Source organism: Orycteropus afer, unplaced genomic scaffold, assembly GCF_000298275.1.
Source record: "Orycteropus afer afer isolate SDZICR_OR568_19922 unplaced genomic scaffold, OryAfe1.0 scaffold00258, whole genome shotgun sequence".
NCBI classification, from domain to species: Eukaryota; Metazoa; Chordata; class Mammalia; order Tubulidentata; family Orycteropodidae; genus Orycteropus; species Orycteropus afer.
Genome location: NW_006921845.1, coordinates 2,766,151 through 2,790,884, shown reverse-complemented (window position 1 = coordinate 2,790,884; position 24,734 = coordinate 2,766,151). Strand labels below are relative to the sequence as shown.

The 24,734-nt window shown below is 40.3% G+C and overlaps 1 protein-coding gene across 1 annotated transcript in view; it reads left to right on the top strand.

Moving 5' to 3' along the window:
• The window catches only part of UBASH3B (ubiquitin associated and SH3 domain containing B), a 200,910-nt gene that overhangs the window by 165,213 nt on the left and 10,963 nt on the right, over positions 1-24,734 (top strand). The window contains exons 6-10 of the mRNA XM_007949948.2: positions 5,899-6,107; positions 11,613-11,745; positions 13,391-13,511; positions 14,120-14,242; positions 21,907-21,999. Coding sequence (XP_007948139.1) covers positions 5,899-6,107; positions 11,613-11,745; positions 13,391-13,511; positions 14,120-14,242; positions 21,907-21,999 — 679 coding nt within the window. The remainder of the gene's footprint in view (positions 1-5,898; positions 6,108-11,612; positions 11,746-13,390; positions 13,512-14,119; positions 14,243-21,906; positions 22,000-24,734) is intronic.

Here is a 24,734-nt window from a genome sequence, read left to right as displayed (position 1 = left end):
ATCCTCAATGCTGCCATATTGGTCACTCACATTTGGTACGTTGCCTTTCTCTTCACCCAAATCAATATCTATCTCTGTCTATCTTACAGCAGTCCCTCCCCTCCCCTCCCACCCCTGGTAACCAAAAAAGAAAATTTCCTTCAGTAGATAAACCTTTCCTTAATTTTTGCAATAACGGACTAATACAATATTTGTCCTTTTGTGATTGACTTATTTCACGCAGCATAATGTCCTCCAAGTTCATCCACGTTATGCGGTGTTTAGTGACTGATTTTTTGGAAGTAGATCTTACAGGCCTTTCTTCCAAGACACCTTTGAGTAGATTCAAACCACCAACCTTTTAGTTAGTAGGTGAGCACTTAACCGTTTATAGCACTGAGAACAGATTGCATGAAAGAAAAAAAAAATACACCATTGTGATGCACACAATAGGGGCAGGAGTGGAATGATGGAACCTCAGGGCAGGCACCAGTTGGGAAGATCCTAGCCACTTTCTTTCAAGGAATTAACACTGTTTCCCAGGCCTGCATGTTCCCTCTTTGAAGACTGCCATTGTCCTTATTACCTGAAGGAGAAGCTGAGACACAAAGAGATAAAGTAGCTGATCTGAAGCTAACTAAGTAGCAAGTCAGGACCAGAGCTGAGGCCAGAGCCCAGGTATTTTGATCAAGGAAGGTAAGCACCATCTGAAAAAAAGACCATAATAAAACCCATAATTTAGAAAAAAATTGTCTTCCAAGCAGACTACATTTCTTAAATAAGATTCATATTTGTTTCCCAATCTTTCAACAGCAAAAGTATTGCTATTTTTGTTCATGTAAACTTTTAAAATCTCTCTTGGAACTGTTTTTAACACGAAACAGTTAGAAGATCAGGGTGGTAGGATGACTGGTCTAAACCAGGCCATCTCATCATAGTTTTGGAGGTGTTGGAAAGAACTGACTGTAAGTCCAAAGTTGAGGGCTGGACATGGGACTGGGTGTTTCAAGACCTGTACCTTAGTCTGACTCTGCTGCTGGGAGTGTTCTGTCCTCCATTGGACTCATTTAATGTAAGTTTCTACAAGGACACAGTTCTCGGTATCCACTGCTCTTATTTCGGAATTCTGATATTCCCTGAAATTGCTTAGGACTAGCCCTAAAGATAGCAGAGATGTGTGGCTGATTGGAAAGCTTTTCATTCATTCTGAGGGGAAAAGAAAAAGAAAAAAAAAAAGAAAAAAGTCAATATTTCCATGCATATGGCCTCTGAAAAGTCACCTTTCTAAGAGAAGGAAGATGGCAGTGGAATTTTACAAGGAATATCCTCTAATCAACACTGCCCTCCAGTTAACACAAAGGGTAATTGCTTTTCTGCCTGACCCACATTCTGCTCAATTGGCATGGAGGGAAAGAGGCAGCAAACGCCCACATGAATTATTTTCTAAAAATAACTTGGCCTCTTTTATCTCTTATTTGGAAAAGCTCATTTATTACTGTTCCTTTTGATAAAGCTCTCCTTGGCCCCGTTAGAATAAACGTCTCCCTCTGAAGTCTTTTGACATTACCCAAGCCCTCCTGGCATATGTAAATGTTTTCTTGCCTTCCTTCTTCCTTACTCTGTCCCCAGAAGGCAGTTTTGATCATTCCAGTGATATTGTCCAGAGAAGGAAAGTGGCTTAGCCAAGGACACACAGAAAGGCACCGTGATCCTTAGGAGAACTCTTAGTTCTCATCCCTCTGCTGTTTAGATGACTTACTTGAGTTGAATTTGTGAACATCTATTTGCACTTCATTGGTTCTTGGTACTATGCTGCTACCTTCAGAAATGGCTGGACATCAACCAATTCTAGTTGATACAAACCAAAAAAACAAACTCACGGCCATCAGGTTGGATCCGACTCATAGTGACCCCTCCTTGGGTTTCTGAGGCGGTATCACTATGGAAGCATATTGCCCAACCTTCCTTCTGAGGAGTGACTGATGGGTTTGAACCACCAGCCTTCTGGTTAGCAGTCAAGTGCCTTAGGCACTATGCTACCAGAGCTCCTGAAGTTGATTTTAAAAAAAAAAAAAGCTTCAATATCTTCATCTGTGTCTTTGGTGGTTGCTGAGTAAATCTGAATAATAGTCCTATTACCTGGCTGTCCTTGTAGTCATATGTATATTATCCTATGACTGACAGCATTGTACTTCTGGGTAGATCTTGAAATGTTCATTTTGACAATGAATGCAACAACATTCCTCTTCAATTAATCATTCCTGACATAGTAGAAGAATTCCTGCAATGAAGAAATTGGCAGAAAAATAGCAGGGTTCCAGGAATCGACAGAATATCCATTGAGATATTTCAACACACGGATGAAATGCTGAAAGTGTTCACTAATTTTTGCTAAGAAATTTGGAAGACAGTTTCTGGCCAATGTACTGGAAAAAAATCCATTTTTGTGCCTATTTCAAAGAAAGGGGATCCAACAGAATGTGGAAATTATTGAACAATGTCATTAATATTCACATGCAAGTGAAATTTTGCTGAAGATAATTCAAAAATGGTTGCAGCAGTGTATTGATACAGCACTGCCAGAAATTCAAGCCAGATTCAGAAGAGGGTGTGGAATGAGGTATATCATTGCTAATGTCAAATGGATCTTGGCTGAAAGCAAACAATACCAGAAAGATACCTGTTTGTTTGTTTGACTATGCAAATGTATTTGACTGTGTGGATAATAACAAATTATGGATAACATTGAAAAGAATTAAAATTCCAGAACACTTACCTGTGCTCTGAGAAATCTATTCATAGATCAAGAGGCAGGTGTTCAAACAGAGCAAGGGAATACTGCATGGTTTATAATCAGGAAAGGTGTGCATCAGGGCTGTATCCTTTGGCCAGACTTATTCAATTAGTATGCTGAGCAAATAATTTGAGAAGCTGGATTATATGAAGAAGAACGTGGTATCGGGACCAGAAGAAGAACTATTAACAACCTGTGATGTGCAGATGACACAACCTTGTTGGCTGAAATTGAAGAAGACTTGAAGCACTTACTGATGAAGATCAAAGATCACAGCCTTCAGTATGGATCATACCTCAACATAAAAAAACTCACAACTGGACCAATAAGCAACATCATGATAAATGAAGAATAAGATTGACGTTTGGATCTACAATCAACACCCACAGAAGCAGCTGTCAAGTAATCAAATGACATATTTTACTGGGCAATCTGCTACAAAAGATCTCTTTCTGGTGTCACTTTGAAGACCAAGGTGTGCTTGACCCAAACGATGGTATTATAGGAGCTCTGGTGATGAAGTGCCTAAGGCAGTTGACTGCTAACCAGAAGGCTGGCAGTTCAAACCACTAGCCACTCCTCAGAAGGAAGATTGGGCAATTTACTTCCATAGAGATACCACCTCAGAAATGCAAGGAGGGGTCGCTATGAGTTGGAATCGACTCAACGCCAGTGAGTTTGATTTGCTTTTGTCCATATGCATATAAAAGCTGGACAATGTATTAGAAAGACCACAGAAGAACTGATGCATGTGAATTCTGGTGTTGGTGAAGAATTTTGAATATACCTTGGACTGCAAAAAAAAAAAAAAATCTGTCTTGGAAGAAATATAGCCAGAATGTTTCTCAGAAGTAAAAATGGCCAGACTTTGTCTCTTGTACTTTGGTTATGTTATCAGGAGGGAGCAGTCCCTGGAGAAGGATATCACGCTTGGTAAAGTAGAGGGTCAGTTAAAAAGGGGAAGACCTTCAAGGAGATGGATTGACACAGTGGCTACAATGATAGCCTCAAGCATGCCAATGATTGTGAGGGTGATGCATGAATGAGCAATATTATAGTGTTCTATTGTACATAGGGGCACAATGAGTCAAAACCAACTCAATGGCACCTAACAACATTTATACTTCATAGTCCCTGTGTGGAAAATGGTTAATGCACTCAGCTGCTAAGCAAAAGGTTGGTGGTTCAAGTCTACCCAGAGGCTCCTTGGAAGAAAGGTCTGGTGATCTACTTCCAAAACGTTAGCTGTTGAAAACGCAGTGAAGCAGTTCTACTCTGGTATCTATGGGGTCACTGTGAGTCAGAATCATTTCAACAGGGACTGGTACTGGTTGTAGGTAATAGGAGGAATGAATTCTTCTCTGGTATCACTTTGAGAGGAAAGGCACTGATGGGCCAAAGGCCTTACTAGCCAAGACTGCTGTGTTTGAGTGTGTAAGGAGCACAAGCTTGGATTTGTCTCCCTGTGACAGTGACTTGGTGCCTTTCTCTACCCTGTTCCAAGAAAAGAAATGTTTCTTTTGGTTTATCACCTAACGAGCTTTTAAGTTTAAGAGATTTCTTGTGATTTGTTTTTCTTTAAGGTATTGTAACAACCCGGCAGAAAAACTTCTTGATTAATTTGGAAAAGTGTTTAGTTTGGCAAATGTGTATGTGGCCATGTAAAGTGAGAAAGGAACAGGGAAACAGCAGGCGCAGGCAGAGATTCAGATAGCAAGAAGATATAGAACCAAAAGTTGCTAGAAACAAGACTTAGACCTGGGGAAACGAATGGGTGCCCTAAACTTTGCTTCAGTTTTTTTTCCCCATCTGTAGAATAATACCTGATAATTAAAGGGAAATCAGAAATCCAGTGATAGAAACAAATTCTGTGCATTGTCACTTCCACCCTCTGAGAAAAATCACATTTTATCGCCTTCTTTCATTAGAGATTTCCAGAAGGAAGTTTCTCTTTGTAACATGTTCTTGACACTGGTGAGCTGACTGGCTCACTGACTACCCCGCATAGGACCAAGGGGTCAAGGTTGCCTAAAAGAAAGGATTTGCCCTAGGGAGATCCAGAAGCATGGTTCATTAGAAATAATTAAGCCCCTTCTGTATACAAAACTCTACCATACAAAATTTTCTTAAATTGTCTCTCTCTTTCTCTCTCTCTCTTTTTTTTTTTTTTTTAATCAGGCATTATTTTACAGATGGAAAAAACCTGAAGCTAAGCAAAGTTAAAAATCTGAAGGTGGGAAGCAGAATATTTAGCCTGCCACTAATGGCTTCGAGGCCTCAGGAAAAGCTGTTAAGGCATTTCTGTTTTAGTATCTCCTGTTAAACAGAATAGAAATAATTTCCTTACCATTGAGGTCTCCTGCTATTAACTTTTAAAAATGGATAAACTAAGTGTTTTCTAAAATACAGTCTATTCCTCTGCCTATGGTGTTTTTATAAACAGGAAAGGAAGGTATAAAATGGAACAAAGCAGCCAAGTGGCATGGCCTGGGAGGGCAGCCCTGGGGTGTTTTCTGAGCCCAGAGAAGGAGCATGTGGTCTCCATCTGTTCTGTGATGAAAGCTGGTCGCATATGGAAGCACAACCTGATGTTGATAAAAGACATTTTTCTTTTGGGATCTTTGTTTATTAGACCCTATGGTTTTAATAGTTTAAAGAAAGCTCCTTGAAGGCAGGGACCATGTCTTATGTAAGCAGCGGAGTGACCTTGAAAGAGGAATACTTCATTCCCAAACCCTTCCTACAGTAGAGTCTCTCCATCTGGCCCCCCTGTTACCCCATATGGAGGACTGATTTTCCCTCAACTGGGTTTCAAGTGCCTCCCCCAGCAGATGGAGCAGGGGAAGCTGGATCCAAATCCAGCTGTATAGCAGTTTCCTGGAGGCCTATAGGTTTTTCAGATGGATTTCTAAAAACTGTATCTGAAACCTGGTAGGAAGTGAAGACACGCCTGGAGGAAAGTCTGGAACCATCCATTAGTATCAGGCACACACCCACAATACCCTGAAAGGAGAAGAAATATTGCTGATCTGAATCCAACTCTCCTCTGAGCCTGTAGACCACATTGGCTCCTGTAAATGCATGGGTAAACTCAGCTCTCACTCATCCCTCTCTCCCTTTTACAGACATTACAGGTGATCTATCCCTACACCCCCCAGAATGATGACGAGCTGGAGCTGGTCCCTGGGGACTTCATCTTCATGTCTCCAATGGAGCAGACCAGCACCAGTGAGGGCTGGATCTATGGCACATCCCTGACCACTGGCTGTTCCGGGCTTCTGCCTGAGAATTACATCACCAAGGCTGATGAATGCAGCACCTGGATATTTCATGGGTAAGTAGACTCAAAGACCTCTCTGCCTGTCGGTTTTTGTGGATCACTACTACGGCACACTCCCATGATGTATCAGGGACATAGACTTGATTCTGGACACATAGACAGCAGTAACAGTAAATGGAGTCCATGGGGAAGAAGGCCCTATTGGCTCCAGACTTCCAGAACATGGCTGACTTGGGGCATGGGAAAAATAAGCAGTGGATCACTCTGTGGTAGATCACTCTGCTGCACTCTGCCAACACCATTTGATATAACCATCTACCTGAATTATTGATCAAAGATGAAACCAAAGCTTTTCTGGCTAAAGTTAGATGTCAACTCAGTGCTCATTGCTTTAGGGCATTGTGTTGGGCCATTGCTCAGGTGGTCTGACTCCCCAGAGCAGCTGGGCAGAATCTATCTACATATGTAATCTCAATGTATCAGTTGTTATTGAGTCGACCCCCACTCATGGGAACCCATGTGTATTACAGTAGTATTATGCTCCATGTTGTTGTTGTTGTTGTTATGTGCCATCGAGTCGGCCCCGACTCATAGCGACCAGAGGGTTTTTAAATATAGATCACCAGGCCCTTCTTTTGAGGCACATCTGAGTGGACTCCAATGGCCAATATTTTAGTTAGCAGCTGAGCACATTAACCATTTGCAACTTTCAGGGACTCCATGTAATAGTATTTTATATTTTGCACCCAGACCAGTAGTGAAAGAGCTTTCAAGGGTCATAAGACTTAACTAAAGAGTTCTGGTGGCACAGTGGTTGAGCCATTCAGCTGTTAACCAGAAGTTCAGTGCTTTAAATTCACCAGCTGCTCTGCAGGAGAAAGATGAGGCAATCTGCTTCTGTAAAGATTTACAGTCTTAGAAACCCTCCGGGGCAGTTTCACTTTTTTTCCTATAGGGTTGCGGTGAGTCAGAATCAACTCAATGGCAGTAAGTGGGAAACTTAACTTGGACCCCTGACTTGCTAAGTGACCCTGAGCCTCAGACTAGGCACATGAATGCCTAGAAGGATGGCTGTGTTATATGGCCAGCTTTATTCCAAAGGATAAATAACAAAAGACACCTTCTTTTTGCTAATCTGAGAAGCTGAAAGCCTGCCCTTCCCTGGTGCACACGGGCATCTAGCCAGAGTACGCATGCTGTTTTGTTTTTCCTCCTTCTTGTTCTTGCCATGTGCCAGCACAGCCGAGAGCTGGAAGCCCTGGGCACCAGCTTCACAGTGGCTGACATTGTCATTACCACCATCAAAGAGAGGTAGAGAGGAGTGATTTGAGCAAGTCTTTTACCTACAGAGAGAAAAGAAAGGAAGTCCCCCTCCCCTGGTTAGCAACAAGCAGACAAACCACAAATCCAAAGATAGTAAAGAACATTCTCTTCCTTAATAACCCCCTACCCAGCAATTACTTCCTTCTCCCACCACCCACCACCGAACACTCAGCATTTTGTGGCACAAACTGAAGGGTCGAAGCTGAGTCATGTCCCCCAACTATTACTTTTACTGAAATGTTTCAAGATCAAAGTAAATAAATTGGGTTTCTAAAGTCACCATTTTATCTCTATTAAAAAAAATAAATAAAGCAAAGCAGAATATAATTAATGAATAAATAGATAACTAAAAGGTGCTTTGTCTGAGAAAACACAGCTCCCAGATCTCTTTCTTGAGGGTAGGGCTAGATGTGGACGAAGAGTGCATGGGAGAAGCCTGCTGACCCACTTCCCACTTAAGATCACCACATCTTGCCTTAGTTAGAGTTCAGGCTGCAGGAGGGGTGAACTGAAGTCATCAGTCAGTGGACCAAAGGAGGTCAGTGTATCACCTTGTATTTTAAGAGGCTACTAGTGATATTATTCCTTTGGGAACTATGTCTGAAATGAAACTATTAGCTGTCATGGCCAAGGCAAGTGAGAGGAGGGAAATACTAACATCACTGTGACACTTCAGGAAGCATCATTACTGTTTGCTGCTGTTGAGTTGGCTCCAACTCATGGCACCCACATGAGCAATGAAACAAAATGCTGCCTGGTCCTGTGCCATCCCCACGATCAGTTGCACATGGGACCATTGAGATCCATAGGGTTTTCATTGACTGATAGTTTGGAAGTAGATCACCAAGCCTTTCTTCCTTAATCTAGAAACTTTACTGAAACCTGTTTTGTATCATAACAACATGCAAGCCACCACTGATAGACTGGTGGATGTGCATGAGATGCATTGGATGGGAGTCATATCTGGGTCTTCTACATGGAAGGTGAGAATTCTACCACTGAAGCACCAATGACCCCAAGAAGCATTATCAACAGAAAAACCCAAACCCATTCCCATCAAGTTGATGCCAACTCTTGGTGACCCTACAACTGCTCCATAGGGTTTCCAAGGCTGTAAATCTTTCCAGAAACATATTGCCACATCTTACTGGTGCAGAGTGGCTGGTGGGTTTACATCGCTGACCTTTTGATTAGCAGCCAAGCACTTTAACCACTGTACCATTAGGGCTCCTTCCAGGAAGCATTCCAAAAAGCCAAAAAAAAAACAAACTCACTGCCATTGAGTCAGATCCAACTCCTTGGGTTTCTGAGGCAGTATCATTAAGGAGGTAGATTGCCCATTCTTCCTTCTGAGGAGTGGCTGGTGGGTTTGAACCTCCATCCTTCTGGTTAGCAGTCAAATGTCTTAGGCACTACACCACCAGAGCTCCCCCAATTAGGACATATTAATTAGAAATTTGGGTTTTGATGTCCACTCTTGGATTCAAATCCTAACTCTCCCACTTATTGGCTATGTGACCATGAAGTTATATAACCTTTCTGAGCTTCAGTTTGCTCATCTGTAAAATGGAGGTAATAATTGCATTTATCTCATAGCGGTGCTGTGAAGAATGAGATAAAATGCTTAGCTTTACATGTTGTTGTTATTTGCCATCGAGTCGGCCCCAACTCCTAGCGACCCCTCCTTGGGTTTCCGAGGCAGTTATCACTACAGAAGTAGGATTGCCCAACCTTCCTTCCGAGGAGTGGTTGGTGGGTTAAGGAAGGTTGGGCAATCCTACTTCCGTAGTGATACTGCCTCGGAAACCCAAGGAGGGGTCGCTAGGAGTTGGGGCCGACTCAACAGCAAACAACAGCATAGCTTTACATAGGTATATAATAATGCTGAATATAGTGTAATCATTAGCATTACGATTATTCTTTTTTCCTAACTCATGTTTTCTAGTCCTCCCTTCCATACTCTTAAGAACAAATGCCTCTTCTACAAAAGTGATCAGAACTGAACTTTCCTGTTTAACTCCAGTAGTGAAACTGCCTCATAGAGAAAGACCTTCTCTTGCTGTGGACCAAAGGTGGAGGAGATGGGGCCACAAGGAACATTCAAGCGTGGCCCAGCTAACTTGATAGGAAGTTTCAAGGAGGGATTCAGGCAATAAGTAGGGACTTACAGATCAGTCACCCATAATAACCCTTCCTACCCTGTGCCTGTCAGTTCTCTGTATCCCTCCTAAAGAAATATTTTCTTAGCATCATTATTGGAGTATCATGCCTGGTTCAGAGTATCCCTAGGTATTTGTCATTTGGTGAGGCCCCACTGCATCCCCGAAGTGAGGTGGGCTGGCTTGACTCCTCGGGGCTTACCCACTGGCTTAGTGCATCGTAGGGAGCTATTGCCATGCCCCAGTGCTTGAGAAGCTCCCGAGTTTTGGCCCAGCTCCTTCCCTACGCTGCTCTCAATATAAAGCATCAAAGTATTGTCAGATTGAAACTGACAGCCTCAAGCTGTCTCAGAGTAACTCAGGTAGTTTCACTATAATGACAGTTAAGAGGGAAAGGAAGTTGGTGTTCCCCCTGACAAATAAGGTAAAGGAGGGAGAGAAGGGATTCTATTAGTGTCTCCCCACAGCTGTAATAAAATAATTAAGACACATGTGTAAACAAGATGTCAGACCCCATACACTCAGACAATTCATGTCCTAAAGCTTTGATGGAATAGGGAATAAGATGGAATTTCTTTAACTATGTGATGCTGGGAGGGTCTCGGTTTAAAATAAAGGAGAGCAGCTAGTCGATTAGACTGTGTGAATGGCACAAGACTTCCTTGGGCTACAGTTGCTTAAAATCTTACCACAATGGCTCCTGTGGCTGCACCCACACTTACTGATGCAGCTTTGTTAAAGTACAGGTTGCTGGACCCCACCCGGAACCTACTGAGTCACAGTGATGGGGCACAGGACCCAGGAGTATGTGTGTGTTTTAGTGCTCCTCGGTGATTCGCTGTACAAAGGGCTGAAATCACTTCTTCAGACTATGAAGCTTCTGAGACCTTGGTTTATTGTTTCTAAGTTACAGTTAAAAAGAGAGAGAGAGACACACTTTTGGGAGTGAGAGGGGTGTGAAAATTATTAAAATCCTATGATCTTTTGAATTTTTCTTTTTATTAACAACCCATTTATTATATTGGTGAACACAAAAATCATCAATTTAAAAAAAATAAGAATTTCATAATAATATTTTGTTAAAAAAAATCAGTAATCCAGAACAGGTGCGAAACTGGCCAGATTGGTATGTCAACAGGCACAAACCGGGACTAAGCTGAACCAACTGGGATGTATGGTTACTCTAGTATAAGAAAGCTAAAATGTAAATGTTTCCTCTGACACTGCCCAGTGACACAGAAGGAGATGTTCATTGGATTTGCCTAATGACCAAAGTTAAATGGCATATGCATTAGGTTAAGCTTCTTGGAGGCCTTACTATTGAAAATAATTTAAACATGGCATGAGTTGTCTGCCTTCCTGTCTGCAAGACGTCTTTGGAGCATCTGTAGTTGTTGCAGGGTAGTCTTATACTCAGAAATGGGAGTTCTTGGCTCACAGCTCTTCATATCCACAAAAATGGTTTCATCTGAAATGGTTCTATATTAAATCATCTTGCTGGAGGTGTTATTCAAATAGACATAGGGTTTGGAGACTAAAGAGGGTAGAGGAGGGATAATGGCCATAACATTTTCTTGACAATTGAGAGCAACAGACAAAGAGGTGAAGATGGTAAAAATCCTCTGGCTTATTCTTAAATTACCATGGAAAAGATTAAAGACAAAGGAATGATTTATTTCTTTTCAACCAAAAAAAAAATGTGTATGTGGAAACAATAGCATGTATGTGGTTAGCGTGTATGTGGAAACAATAGTATATAATTGATACCACATTACCCTATAACATGGCTTTGATGCCAACCAAGCCTGTGACATTGTGACAAGCACGAAATCATTGGCCCCCATCCCTGCCCAGAGGGATGACAGGATCTGTAAGTGCGGAAATCCATCTACCCCTAAAACCAGATGTTCTCCCACAAGATGTTTCTCCCAGGGAATGTGGTACATACCCTCTGTCCAGATTTCCTAACCGTTCCACAACTGTGAGAGTATTTTACACTCCTGTTGAGCCCAGGGATGAAATGCTGAGGACCCCTGGCCAAAGCATTAACATCTTCCTTTTTTTTTTCCCTTTGCAGTTCTTACTCGATTTTAAATACATCATCTTTCAACTCTCTCCCATTTGGTGATGGAGTACTGGAAAGGCGGCAATATGAGGACCAGGGACTAGGGGAGACGACTCCCCTCACTATCATCTGCCAGCCCATGCAGGTAAGGCTGCTCATTAGGGTTACATCCTCAGCTCTGAGCACCTAATTTTTAAACAGGAGGCATTGCTTCTGCTACCCCCAAAGAGTCCCCGGTTTCCTGGGGAGACAGGACACAAGAGTACAAAAGATATTCAAAAACTCAAGGCTAGAAGGAGTCAGCTGAGTGACACGAACAATGACTACTAGCACTTGAATCTAGGTTAATAAGAAAAGCTCTTCCACAGAGAAAGCAGGATGTTTCCATATAAAGTAAAAGTGGTGTCTATAGGTTCTTATGAATATTAAAAGGAAATAATAAGAATAAAGCTATTCGCACATACCTGGCATATAGTGAGTGCTCAATATATGTTAGCTTTTCCAAGACAAATTAGAGATAGGAGTAGTAAGAGAGTAGTTGGTGAAGGCAAGTTGAAAGTTAAAGCATATAGAGCCCATGGTTTGAATTAGGGAATAAGAGGGGAAGAAATGGGAAAGACCAAGCCATCAATCCACATACTAACCTTGTCAAGAAACCTGAAAGCAAATGTAAAATGCTCACCACTGTGGATGTGGCAGAGCTAAGGGATGTGGCAGTAGCTGACTCTATCAGAGAGAAGACATGTAGAAAGAATTATAAGTATCTACCTAGCAGTTATGGCAATCACAGTCATTGGAACATCTCTTGACTAGACTTGCCTATTTCATCATTCATAGGTTACAGTTGTCCTCTCTGAACCATTCCTGGGAACACCAGCATGTGTGTGGTCAGACAACAGTGTGTACATTGTGATTACAGCAAGCAGTACAGTACCCAACTGCTGGAGGAGACCATTGGATTATGTGGTCTAATTACCACACATTAGAGATACATTAAAGATATGCAAACTTTAAAGATGAGAGAGGTATTTGTCATAATATTTATAATAATGGAACTCCTTGTTCACTGAAGAAGGTGATGAAGCATCACTTTTGGGAAGAAAGCTATCCCACTAAAAGGCTATCCCTAGATTAATGGCCAGTGTTACTTCTGAGCTTTAATTCAAGTGGCCTTCATGTTTCAGTATTGGCCAAATGCTATTCCTACTACAACAACAGCAATGATAATACCAGTTTTAGAATCCTTCTTATTTGGAAAACACCTGTGGTTCATCACTTCATTTGAGCCTCAAAATGCCTTGTGAGGTGTGTAGAGTGAGTCTTACTGTCCCCATTTTATAGATGGGCCACCTAACTCCCAAGTAGTTAAGGGGTATGTCTAAGTCACACATTGGCAGAACTCAGTGTTGGATTACTCAATAAGTAAGGTAAGCATGGGCTTAGTTGTGCTTACTTACTAATCTGTAGTGAAAATTTTCACATTTTTTCACTACATCAAAGATTCTGCTTCTAGGAATGGCTGGCATCTGTCTCTCTCCTAACCCCACAGCACCTTCCTACAAAATCAAAGCCTCTTCTAATTTACAGTCTAACAGGGATGGAGTACCCAGTTAGCAAGGTAAGCATGGGCTTACTTGTGCTTACTTCCTGAAAGTAAGCCCATACTTACCTTGCTTATTGGGTAATCCATCCCAGGCAGAACTTGTACTAGAACTCAGCTGACTTAGCTTCTAGCTCCAGGGTATGTCTGCTTTTCTATTTCACCAGTAACAGACTTTCTCTCTCTGCAGCCTCTGAGAGTCAACAGCCAGCCTGGCCCTCAAAAGCGATGCCTCTTTGTGTGTCGGCACGGGGAGAGAATGGATGTTGTGTTTGGGAAGTACTGGTTGTCCCAGTGCTTTGATGCCAAAGGTGAGTAGCTGATTGGCCTGCTCAGCATTGACATGCCTATCATGGCCTCTAGGGGGCACAATTAATCTACATTTGTCTAGATAGTCACTTATGGTTATTTAGATGTGCTATGGAAATGTCTGTTATCTTTTGCATCCTAAGTCCTTCCTGAATGTCTTGCACTTTAGGGAATGGATAAGTGTTCTTGTTCCCATTCTGTAAATTGGGACACCAGAGACCAAAGAAGGCAGATCTCTTGCCACAGTTGAATGTCAAAGACAGCGGCAGAGGCTGGTGCCTGATTCTACAGCCAGAGTTTCCTCCATTAAATCACCCTGGCTCATTTTTATTTCATTTTCATTTGAGTGACATATTTAAGACAGATGGATTGCATATCAGAGAAGCTCACCTGCTTTAGAGTGTCTGGTTATTACTTCCATTTGAAAACAATCTCTTGTCATTTTTGTCAGCAGAACAGAAGAGCGGATTCCAAGACACTATACTAAAGAAAGTGCCAGCTTCACTATTTTCCATCAGCCTTGGTCTTTTCGGCCAAGAAGGAATAGGATATCAGGAGTCCTAGCGAAACAAGTAACTAATGGTACCCTTTTCCTGACCTTTCTATCCAGGCCGCTATATACGCACCAACCTGAACATGCCTCATAGCTTACCTCAGCGGAGTGGTGGTTTCCGGGAGTATGAGAAGGATGCCCCAATCACTGTGTTTGGATGTATGCAAGCAAGACTAGTGGGTAAGGGCCCTAAGGTGATTGCACAGCCTTTCCTAGCTAGTTCTTCCAAAGACTGGTTCCACTGGTATGCCAAGACACTTCCCTAGGCTTTCTATAACTACTCTAAGAATAACATTTCCTCAACGCAAAGAGATTTATTAGATACATGTTAAGTTGAGGACACTGTTTAGCAGTGGGGTGGTTTACCAAAGTGAACAAGATACTATCCCTATCAAGAGGCTTATGATGCAGTGATGAAAAAGGCTTACATACTGGTGAGAACACTGGTCAGCCTTCTAGTTTAAGACAGTAACATCTGCCAACATAGCTGCAAAAAGAGCACAGTGTGAGGAACAGAGAGCCCTGAAGTGACTACATTTATACAGAACAAATAATGCTTTGAAGCTTCTCAGTTTTTAATGGGCCTATCTCATATCTGCCATGTAGGCCACAGCCTTGTCCTATTCAGTCACTTAACAAATATTTATTGATCACTGATTTTGTAAAAGGGGCCATTCTAGGTGTTAGGGATCTAAGCCTGAGCCTCCACCCTTGAGAAGAAAAACATAAAATGAATAAATATCTTATAATATGGTATACTCAATAATAGAGCTATACACAGGGTATTGTCAGAGCACAGAAAAATGACAAATAAGAAGAGAAAAGAAGCTGAAATGGTCTAGTTGGGCAAAGAAGGAGCAGGCAAGGGCATTCTGAGTAGAAAGAACAATCTAAACAAAGTCACAGAAGTGAGAAACATTAAATGTATAAGGGAAAACAAGCTGTCTTGTTTCTGGAGCATAAATCATGGTACAGGGTAAGAGATGAGGCAGGAGAAGTAGATAAAGCCAAGTTCATGGAAAAACTTGACCACCACATTAAGTTCTCTGGACCTTATCCAGTAGAAAAAGGAACTATAAACCATAAGAAATGCAAAAGTATCAGGTGTTAGGAGTTACTGCTGGTGTTTAAGAATATGACAACCTGAAATTTTAGACAGAACAAAATTAAAATGAGTTTTAACTTTCACAATATAAGCCTCTCACCCTTATCGTAAAGCTAAAGTCAGGCTTCGAGTAAGATGGTGGAATAGGCAGAGAAGCTACACAGACCCTCTTAAACAAAGAAAAGAGAAACCAATTGACACAGATACAGAAGATAATCCTGGAGCCCTGAACTCTGAAAGGAAGGATACAGAAGTGAATTAAACACCAACTAGTAGAAGAACCTGAATGAAAACAGTGAGTAAGAAGACAATGGAGCTGCAGACTGTCAGCTGTCCTGATGTCACAGATAGTGTGAATATTTCCAAGTGGTGTTAGAACCTGAGACTTAACCTAAAAATTAGCCCTGCTAACCAAGGACTACATGGACTACTTCACAGGTAGTTGATGACTCAAAAGGGAGACAGCAAAGAAGGAGGCAAACTGAGCTGTGGACTTTCGGTTGTCTAGAGGGTGCAGCTATTTTGAATGTTTATAAGTGGTAGATGGGCACAACCATTTTGAATGTTTACAGGTAGTGGCCATTTGGGATATTTAAAGTGTCAGCATTCTCGTTCAGATCCCAGGGACCTAAGACTAGGATCTACCTGCCAAAGACAGCATGGACATATGGGAGGCTGACAACTGGAAAGGAGAAAGGTGGTGAGTGTATAAGTACTGCCAACTAGTGAATAGAGGAGCATAGTACCCTGCTTACTCAGATACATACAAAGAAAACAAAAATCTTGGGCGAATCATGCCAACATACAATCACCAATTAAATATAAACAAAAAATGTCACAATGTTTCAGAAACAACAGACCATCACAGTCCACACAAAGAAGCAAGATAAAGCAGTAGAAAGAGGAGACCAGGATACAGACCCTGAATACATCCCTGAGGAAGAAGCAGCATTGGAACTCCCTGATAATGAATTCAAAAGAATTATATTTAGGTACTGTCAATAGATTGAGAGACAGATCAAGGAAAACACTGACAAAATGGACAAAAACAAAGAGGAAACCCTAGAACAAGTTTGGAAGACAATACAAGAACAAAATGACAAAATAAATTAAAAATTAGAAATGATACAAAATCTAGAGATAGAAATCCAGAAGATTAACATGAAATTCTCAGAAATAATTAACAAATTGAACAGGCCAAAGAGTAGAATTGAATCAATGGAAGACAGAATTAGTAAGATTGAAGACAAAAACCTCAATACTTCTTTAGAAATGGATCGATCAGAAAAAAACATCAAAACAAAATGAAGAAAGCCTAAGGTTCATGTGGGATACCATCGAAAGGAATAACCTACTTGTTATCGGAATTCCAGAACAGGAAGAGACAAATGAAACAACAGAGAAAATTGTTGAAGATTTGTTGGAAGAGAATTTCCTTGATACGATGAAAGATGAGAATATATCCATTCAAGTCGTCCAATGAATCCCAAATAAGGCTAGACCCCAAAAGAAAACCACCAAGACATATCATCATCAAACTCACCAAAACCAAAGACTCCTGAAAGCGGCACAAGAAAAATGAAAAGTTACCTACAGAGGGCAACCAATAAGACTAAGCTTTGATTTCTCAGCAGAAACCATGCAGACAAGAAGTCAATGGGATCATATATATAAAACCCTGAAAGAAAAAAATTTCCAATCAAAAATTATATATACCCAGCAAAAGTATCCCTCAAATATGATTGTGAAATTAGGACATGTCCAGATAAGCAGAAATTAAAGGAATTTGTTAAAACCAGACCAACCTTACAAGAGATGCTAAAAGAAGTCCTTTGGACAGAGAACCAACAGCAAACAACCAACCATTAACACACATGATGGCATAACCCAGAAACCAACCCAGTTATGGAAGTATCCAAAGTAAATAAGCCTACAAGATTATAAACAGCTTGCGAGACAGATCAAGGAAACATCAATTGGCAAATGAGGACAAATGCAAACCACAAAAAGGGAAAAATTGTGTAGCTACTTTTAAATGCAATTTAGAATTGCAAGATAGAATGGACTGTTATAAACTTGGCAAGAAAATTATAAATCACAAGGTAACCTAAAAGAAAAAAGATAAATTTTCACATCACAATAAAAAAGAAGACAAGCACAAATATTTCACAAATACTAAAACAATAGCAATGAAGGAACTGATAACACTATTCATAAACAAAGCGAGCTCACCACTGAAACTTATATGGAACAAAGAAATCAGTAACACCACAAAACACATAACAAAGTGACAGCAACAAAGTCATATTTGTCGATAATTACACTGAATATTAATAGACTAAACGCACCACCCGAGAGAGAGAGTTGGAGAATGGATAAGAAAACAAAACCCATCAATATGTTGTCTACAAGAGACACACCTTAGAAAAGAAGACACAAATAGACTAAAAGTCAAAAGTTGGAAAAAGATACATCAAGCAAATGGCAACCATAAAAGAGCAGGAATGGCAATATTAATTTCTGATAAAATTGACTTTAAGACAAAAACCACCATAAAAGACAAGGAAGGACATTATATAGTGATTAAAAGATTGACTGAAGAAAACATAATCATAATAAATATCTATGCACCCAATGAAAGAGCCCCAAAATACATAAATCAGATTTTAACAGAATTGAAAAGACAAACAGCTGACTCCACAGTCGTAGCAGAAACTTTAATATACCACTTTCAATCAAAGATAGAATAACTGGAAAGAAACTCAACAAAAACACAGAATTAAACAATAAAATTTACCAATTTGACCTTATAGACATCTACAGAGCACTTCATCCAACAACAGCACAATATACATGATTTTCTGGTGCACATTCCAGTGCACATGGAACATTCTTCAGGATAGACCATATGTTAGGCCACAAAGCAAGCCTTAATAAATTTAAAAACAATGAAATAACTGCAAAGCATCTTCTCAGATCACAATGCTATAAAATTAGAAATCAACAATAGGAAGATGAACAGAAAAAGAGTAAACACATGGAAACTGAATAACACCCTCCTTGAAAATGACTGGATAATAGAAGAAATAAAAAATGAAACTTAAAAATTCCTGAATCAAACAAGAAAGGAAACACAACAACCAAAATCTTTGGGACACAGCAAAAGCAGTGATCAGAGGCCAGTTTATAGCAATAAATGCACACATCAAAAAAAAAGTAAGAGCCAAAATCAACACCTTAACCCAACAGCTCCAAAAATTAGAAAAAGAGCAGCAGAAAAAGCCTACAGTCACCAGAAGAAAAGAAATAATAAAGATTTGAGCAGAAATAAAGAGAAATTAGAAAGACGGTAGAAAAAGTCAACAAGACTAGAAGTTGGTTTTCTGAAAAGAATAATAAAATTGACAAACCACTGGCAAATTTAACAAAGGAAAGGAGGCAGAGAATACAAATAACACAAATAAGAAACAGATTGGACCATGTCACAACATAACCAACAGAAATTGAAAGGATAATATCAGGATATTATGAAGAACTATATTCCAACAAATTTGAAAATCCAGTAGAAATGGACAGATTTCTAGAAACCTACTACTTACCTAAACTAACACAGACTGAGTTAAAAAATTTGAACAGACCCATAACAGAAGAAGAAATTGAACAAGTCATAAAAAAATTACTAACAACAACAAAAAAAGCACTAGCCCACATGGTTTCACTGGAGAATTATACTGAACCCTCAGAGAAAAATTGACACCAATCCTACTCAAACCATTCCAGAACATAGAAAAGGGTAGAATCCTCCCAAATTCATTTCATGAAGCAAGCATAACCTTGATACCAAAATCAGGCAAACCCATCACTAAAAAGGAAAACTACAGACCAATATCCCTCATGAATATCAATACAAAAATATTCAACAAAATCCTAGCCAATAGACTCCAACCACATATCCAAAAATAATACATTATGACCAAGTGGGGTTCATACCAGGTATGCAAGGCTGGTTCAACATTAGAAAAACAATCAATACCATCCATCACATAAATAAAACAAAGGAGAAGAACCACATGAACATATCAATTGATGCAAAAAAGCCATTTGATAAAATCCAACACCCATCCCTGATAAAAACTCTCAGCAAAATAGAAATAGAAGGGGCATTTCTCAACATAATAAAGGGCATATATGCAAAACCAACAGCCAACATTATTCTCAATGGAGAGAGACTGAAACCATTCCCCTTGCGGATAGGAACCAGACAAGGATGCCCTCTATCATCACTTCTATTCAACATTGTATTGGAAGACCTAGCCAGGGCAATAAGGCAAGAAAGGAAAATCAAAGCATCCAAATTGGCAATGAAGAAGTCAAACTATCCCTATATGCTGATGGTATGATCCGGTACATAGAAAATCCAAGAGACTCAGCAAAAAACCTACTAGAACTAATTGAGAGATTTAGTATAGTGGTGGGATATAAGATCAACATCCAAAAATCAGTTGGATTCCTCTACACCAGCAAAGAGATTGCTGCAAAGGAAATAAGGAAATCAATACCATTTACAATAGCTACCAAAAATATAATATACTCAGAATAAATCTTACCAGGGACACACAAGACATGTACAAAGGAAACCTCAAAACATTACTTCAAGAAACCACAAGAGAGCTACATAAATGGAGCAACATACTATGCTCGTGGATAGGAAGATTGAACATTGTGAAAATGTCAGTATTACCCAAAGCAGTCTAAACATTCAATGCAATCCAGATCCCATCTTTAAGGATATGGGAAAAAAATCACTAATTTTATACGGAAAAGAAAGAGACCTCAAAAGCAAAGCATTATTGAAGAAGAGGAACAAAGTAGGAGGTCTCACACTCCTGGATCTCAAAACCTACTATACAGACACAGTAGTTAAAACTGCATGGTATTGGTACAATGACAGACACATAGACCAGTGGAAGAGAATTGAGAACCCAGAAATAGATCCATCAACCTATGGTCAGGTGATTTTTGAGAAAGTGCTGAAATCCATTAAATGGGGAAGAGATGGTCTCTTTCACAAGTGGTGCTGGTAAAACTGGATGTCCATTTGCAGAAAATGAAACAAGATCTGTACCTCACACCATATACAAAAACTAACTCCAGATGGATCAGAGACTTAAATGTGAAATGTAAAACTATAAAATTCCTCAATAGGAGCATATTTAGAGGCCCTACTGCCTCGGACACCCAAGGAGGGGTTGCTATGAGTTGGGGCCGACTCGATGGCACATAACAGCAACAACAATTTATCGCATAAATAGACTCTCAAGCATCACCCCAAATGCCAAACAGCAGAAGATAAACTAGATGAAGGGGACCTTCTAAAAATTAAATTTTTAAGTGTTTCCAAAGGCTTCTCCAAAAGAGTCAAAAGAGAACCTACAGATTGGGAAAAAATATTTGGCAATGGCATATCTGGCAAGGGATTTATCTCTAGAATTTATAGAAAACTCCAACACCTCAACAACAAAAAGACAAACAATCCGATTAAAAAATGGGCAGAAACATGAATAGATATTTCACCAAAAAGGATATTCAGGTGGCCAACAAACACATGAAGAAATGCTCACAATCATTAGCCATTAGAGAGATGCAAATCAAATACAGTGAGATACCATGTGGCCCCAGCACTAATGGAAAAGTTCAACAAGACAGAAAATAACAAATGCTGGCAAGGAAGTGGAGAGATTGGGACTCTCATACACTGCTGGTGGGACTGTAAAATGATACAACCACTGTGGAAAACAGTATGGTGATTTCTTAAAAAGTTGGAATTAGAAATACCATTTGATCCAGTAATCCCATTGCTAGGTATATATCCTAAAGAAGTGAGAGCCAGGACAAGAACAGATACATGCACACCCATGTTCATCGCAGCACTATTTACTATAGCAAAAAGATGGAAATAACCTAGATGCCCATCAACAGAAGAATGGATAACCAAACTATGGTACATAACACAATGGAATACTATACAACCCTAAAGAATAATGTAGAATCTGCAAAACACCACATAATGTGGATGAACTGGAGGACATTAAAAAAAAAAAAAAAACCCACAGTTGTCAAGTCAGATCCGACTCATAGCGACCCCTCCTTGGGTTTCCAAGGCAGTTATCACTACAGAAATAGATTGCCCAACCTTCCTTCTGAGGAGTGGCTGGTGGGTTTGAACTCTAACCTTCTGGTTAGCCTTAGGTACTTGATGCCACCAGAGCTCCCTGGAGGACATTTTGCTGAGTGAAGTAAGCTGATCACAGAAGGACAAATATTGTATTAGTTCATTATTGTAAAAAGTTAAGGAAAGGTTTATATATGGAAGGAGACTTTCTTTGTTGGTTACCAGTGGCAGGAGGAGGGGAGGAAACACTGCAAAAAAAAAAAAAAAAAGCTTAAGTCAGAGCATTATCTCTCTAGATCCCACCTAGATGGACCTTTCACCACTTACTAGCACCAGAGAGAAAGAAAGGAAAAGACAAGAAGAGGCCTCTCATTTGGCCTCTTTCATAGAAACACTGATTGAGGGGCTTGGTAGAAACAAGGCTGAAACTACTGGCTTTCTGTGAGTCCCCATCTGGGACAGAGAGGTTTGGTTTGCAGGGTATACCTGGTACCTCTTCCCTCATGAGGGTTGAGCTGAAGCTGAGTAGGTCCAGCAGATTAACTCTTCTTTGGATTTTCTTTGTAGGTGAGGCCTTATTAGAGAGTAACACCATTATCGACCACGTCTATTGCTCCCCATCCCTGCGCTGCGTTCAAACAGCCCACAACATCCTGAAAGGTAAGACTCTCATGTCTTGATAAAGGTCAAGTAGTCCATCCTTCTGTGTCTAGGTAGCCCTATACCTTCCTAAAGTATCCTAGAATCAGGGAACCTTAGCCAACGGAACAGCTTTGAATCTGGAATGTTTCAGCAACGGTTCTTAGAGAAGATACCTTTGCCAAAGTCCTAGTATCATGCTGGCAGTATAAGCCAGATAAAAGGAGAGATACAGATAGTTTTTTCTTGAAAATATAAAGTTCTCATACAAGGGACAAAGTTATAAAAACTTCTTAGCCATAACCAAACACCTTGAGAAGGGAGTTGCTAGGCCTGGGGCTTAGGATCATAACCTTAGGGGTCATTAAGGTCAACTAGCATAATATAGTCCATGAAGTCAGTGCTGTACATCCTACTTTGGTGAGTAGTGACTGGGGTCTTAAAAGCTTGTGAGTAGCCATCTAAGATGCAGTGATTGATCTCTCCCTGTGGTAGTTAAGTTGTGTGTCAACTTGGTTGGGCCTGGTTCTGAGTGGCTAGGCAGCTTGAGGTAGTTATTCCCCATGATGAGACTGGTAATCAGCTCCATGGTGGAATCTACTGGAGCAGCTGAATAGCTGCCTTAGGGATGTGGTTTGCTTCCAGTACATAAGAAGCAGCTTTGAGAAAGGTCTCTGCAGCTTTTTGGCATGCTTGGATCCTGCATGTAGCCAAGTCTTCATTCAGCAGCCTGCCATGTTTCCTGCCAATCTTAGGACTGTCTCTGGACTTAAACTGGTGTTTGGTAATCTTGGGACTGTGTCATTTTATTTGTTGACTTTGGGTTTGTCAGCCTCAGCAACCAGCAGCTGCTTGAGCTAAGAGACACCACCAGCTTCAGTGGGCCAGGAACAAGAGCCAGAGCTGAAGCCCAAGGTCATGGAGTTTTCATCCAGACCCTAGAGCTTGGTACCTTGAACTCAGACTTCTAGCTTCCCAAACTGTAAGAAAATAAATCCCTGTTTGTTCAAGCCACTCATTTGTGGTATTTTCCTTCTTTTTTTCTTTAATTTATATTGTCATTTGGGTGAAAGTTTACAGAGCAAATTCACTTTCCATACAGCAGCTAATATACATTTTGTGTCATGATATTAACTGCAATTTCCCACAATGCAACTGCTTCCTTCCCACTGCCTCCCTATAGTTACCTCTTCCCTGTGTCCTTCCTTCTCATGAGCTGTCTCCCTGTGCATACACAGCCCTTCTATTCTCCTATGATTAATCTCTCTAAGGAGTGTATCTACCTTTTAATGTAAATGTTCAGCTCATACGCCTGTCTTTTGTTTGGCTGGAAGCCCATTTGTGGTATTTTCTGTTAGAGCAGCAGTAGGTAACCAAAACACTCCCCATCTGGAACAAAGGAGTGCAGAAAATCAAAGACACAAGGAAACAATCAATCCAAAGGACTAATGGACCACACGAACCCCGGCCTCCACAACCCTGAAACCAGAAGAACTAGATGGTGCCTGGCTACGACAGCTGACTGCTCTGAAAGTGATCACAATAGGAAGGCCCTAACAGAGTGGGAAAACAATATGGAACAAAACTCAAAATGCTAAAGACCAGGCTTACTTGTATAATAGAGACTGGTAGAACCCCCAGGCTATGGACCTTCGACACACTTCAAGCCTGTAACTGAACTCAGTCTCATGGCTCAACTTTCAATCAAACAATAGACAGGCTTATAAGGTGAACAGTAACACCAGGGAAGTACCCACTTCTTAGAACAGTCAGCCATATGAGATAAAAGGGCAGCTTTTGCCCAGGGATAAAGCTCAAAAGGAAGGAAGGGATAGGAAAGAAAGACGAATGGAAACTACAGACCCAGGGAGGAAGTGGGAAGAGTGCTGTTACATTGTGCGTGTTCCAATGCCACAAAAAAAAATGTGTATGAATTGTTGAATAGAAAACCAATTTGCTCTTTAAATTTTTACCCAAAGTTATTTAAAAAAAAAAAATGTAAAAGCTCTCTTGGATGAATTGTAGGCTTCTAAAATATTGTTGTCTGATCATTGAGCATTTTTACAGACTGTGATCCTTTTTTGCACTTGAGCAGTTAAATCATTTCGTCCTGCTTTGCTCTTTTGTTTGCCTCTTGTCAACAACTGTGATGGTGTTCCTAAGCGTCTGCAAATCTTAATCATCCTTTTTTCCTTAGTTACATAATTGGAAAGACTTGAAAAGCACCATTGCTATAAAGATCCTTAACTTTCACCCAACAATCTGTGGAAGCTTGAGTTGCAGAGATTTCCATTCTCATTTCACCTGATGGGAAACTGGAAGAACTAGAGTTGGGCTGCTTACTTCTATTACAGAAACAAATGAGCCAGAAATAGACGAGCCAGCAAAGAATTTTACACTTTTTTTGAGTCTTCTATTCTTTAAACTTAAGTAAACCTTCTCTTCACTACAGGAAAGCATTGATGTATTAAATTGATACAGAAAAACATGGCTAAATGCAGTATAAAGAAAATTATACAGAGGAGTCATTGTTTAGGAGCCATTGAAAATCTGTTTATGGTCATGGAAAATTTAGCAATGGATATTAGTGATGGTTGTACATGATTAATGTAATCAGTGTCACTGAAATATACATGTAAAAAAATGTTGAATTGGCAAATGTGTGTTACATATTTTTTTCTTACCACAATAAAAAGAGAGAGAGAGCATGAAATGGGGACAATTCTTACTGTGAAGGTAATTACAATACACTAAAA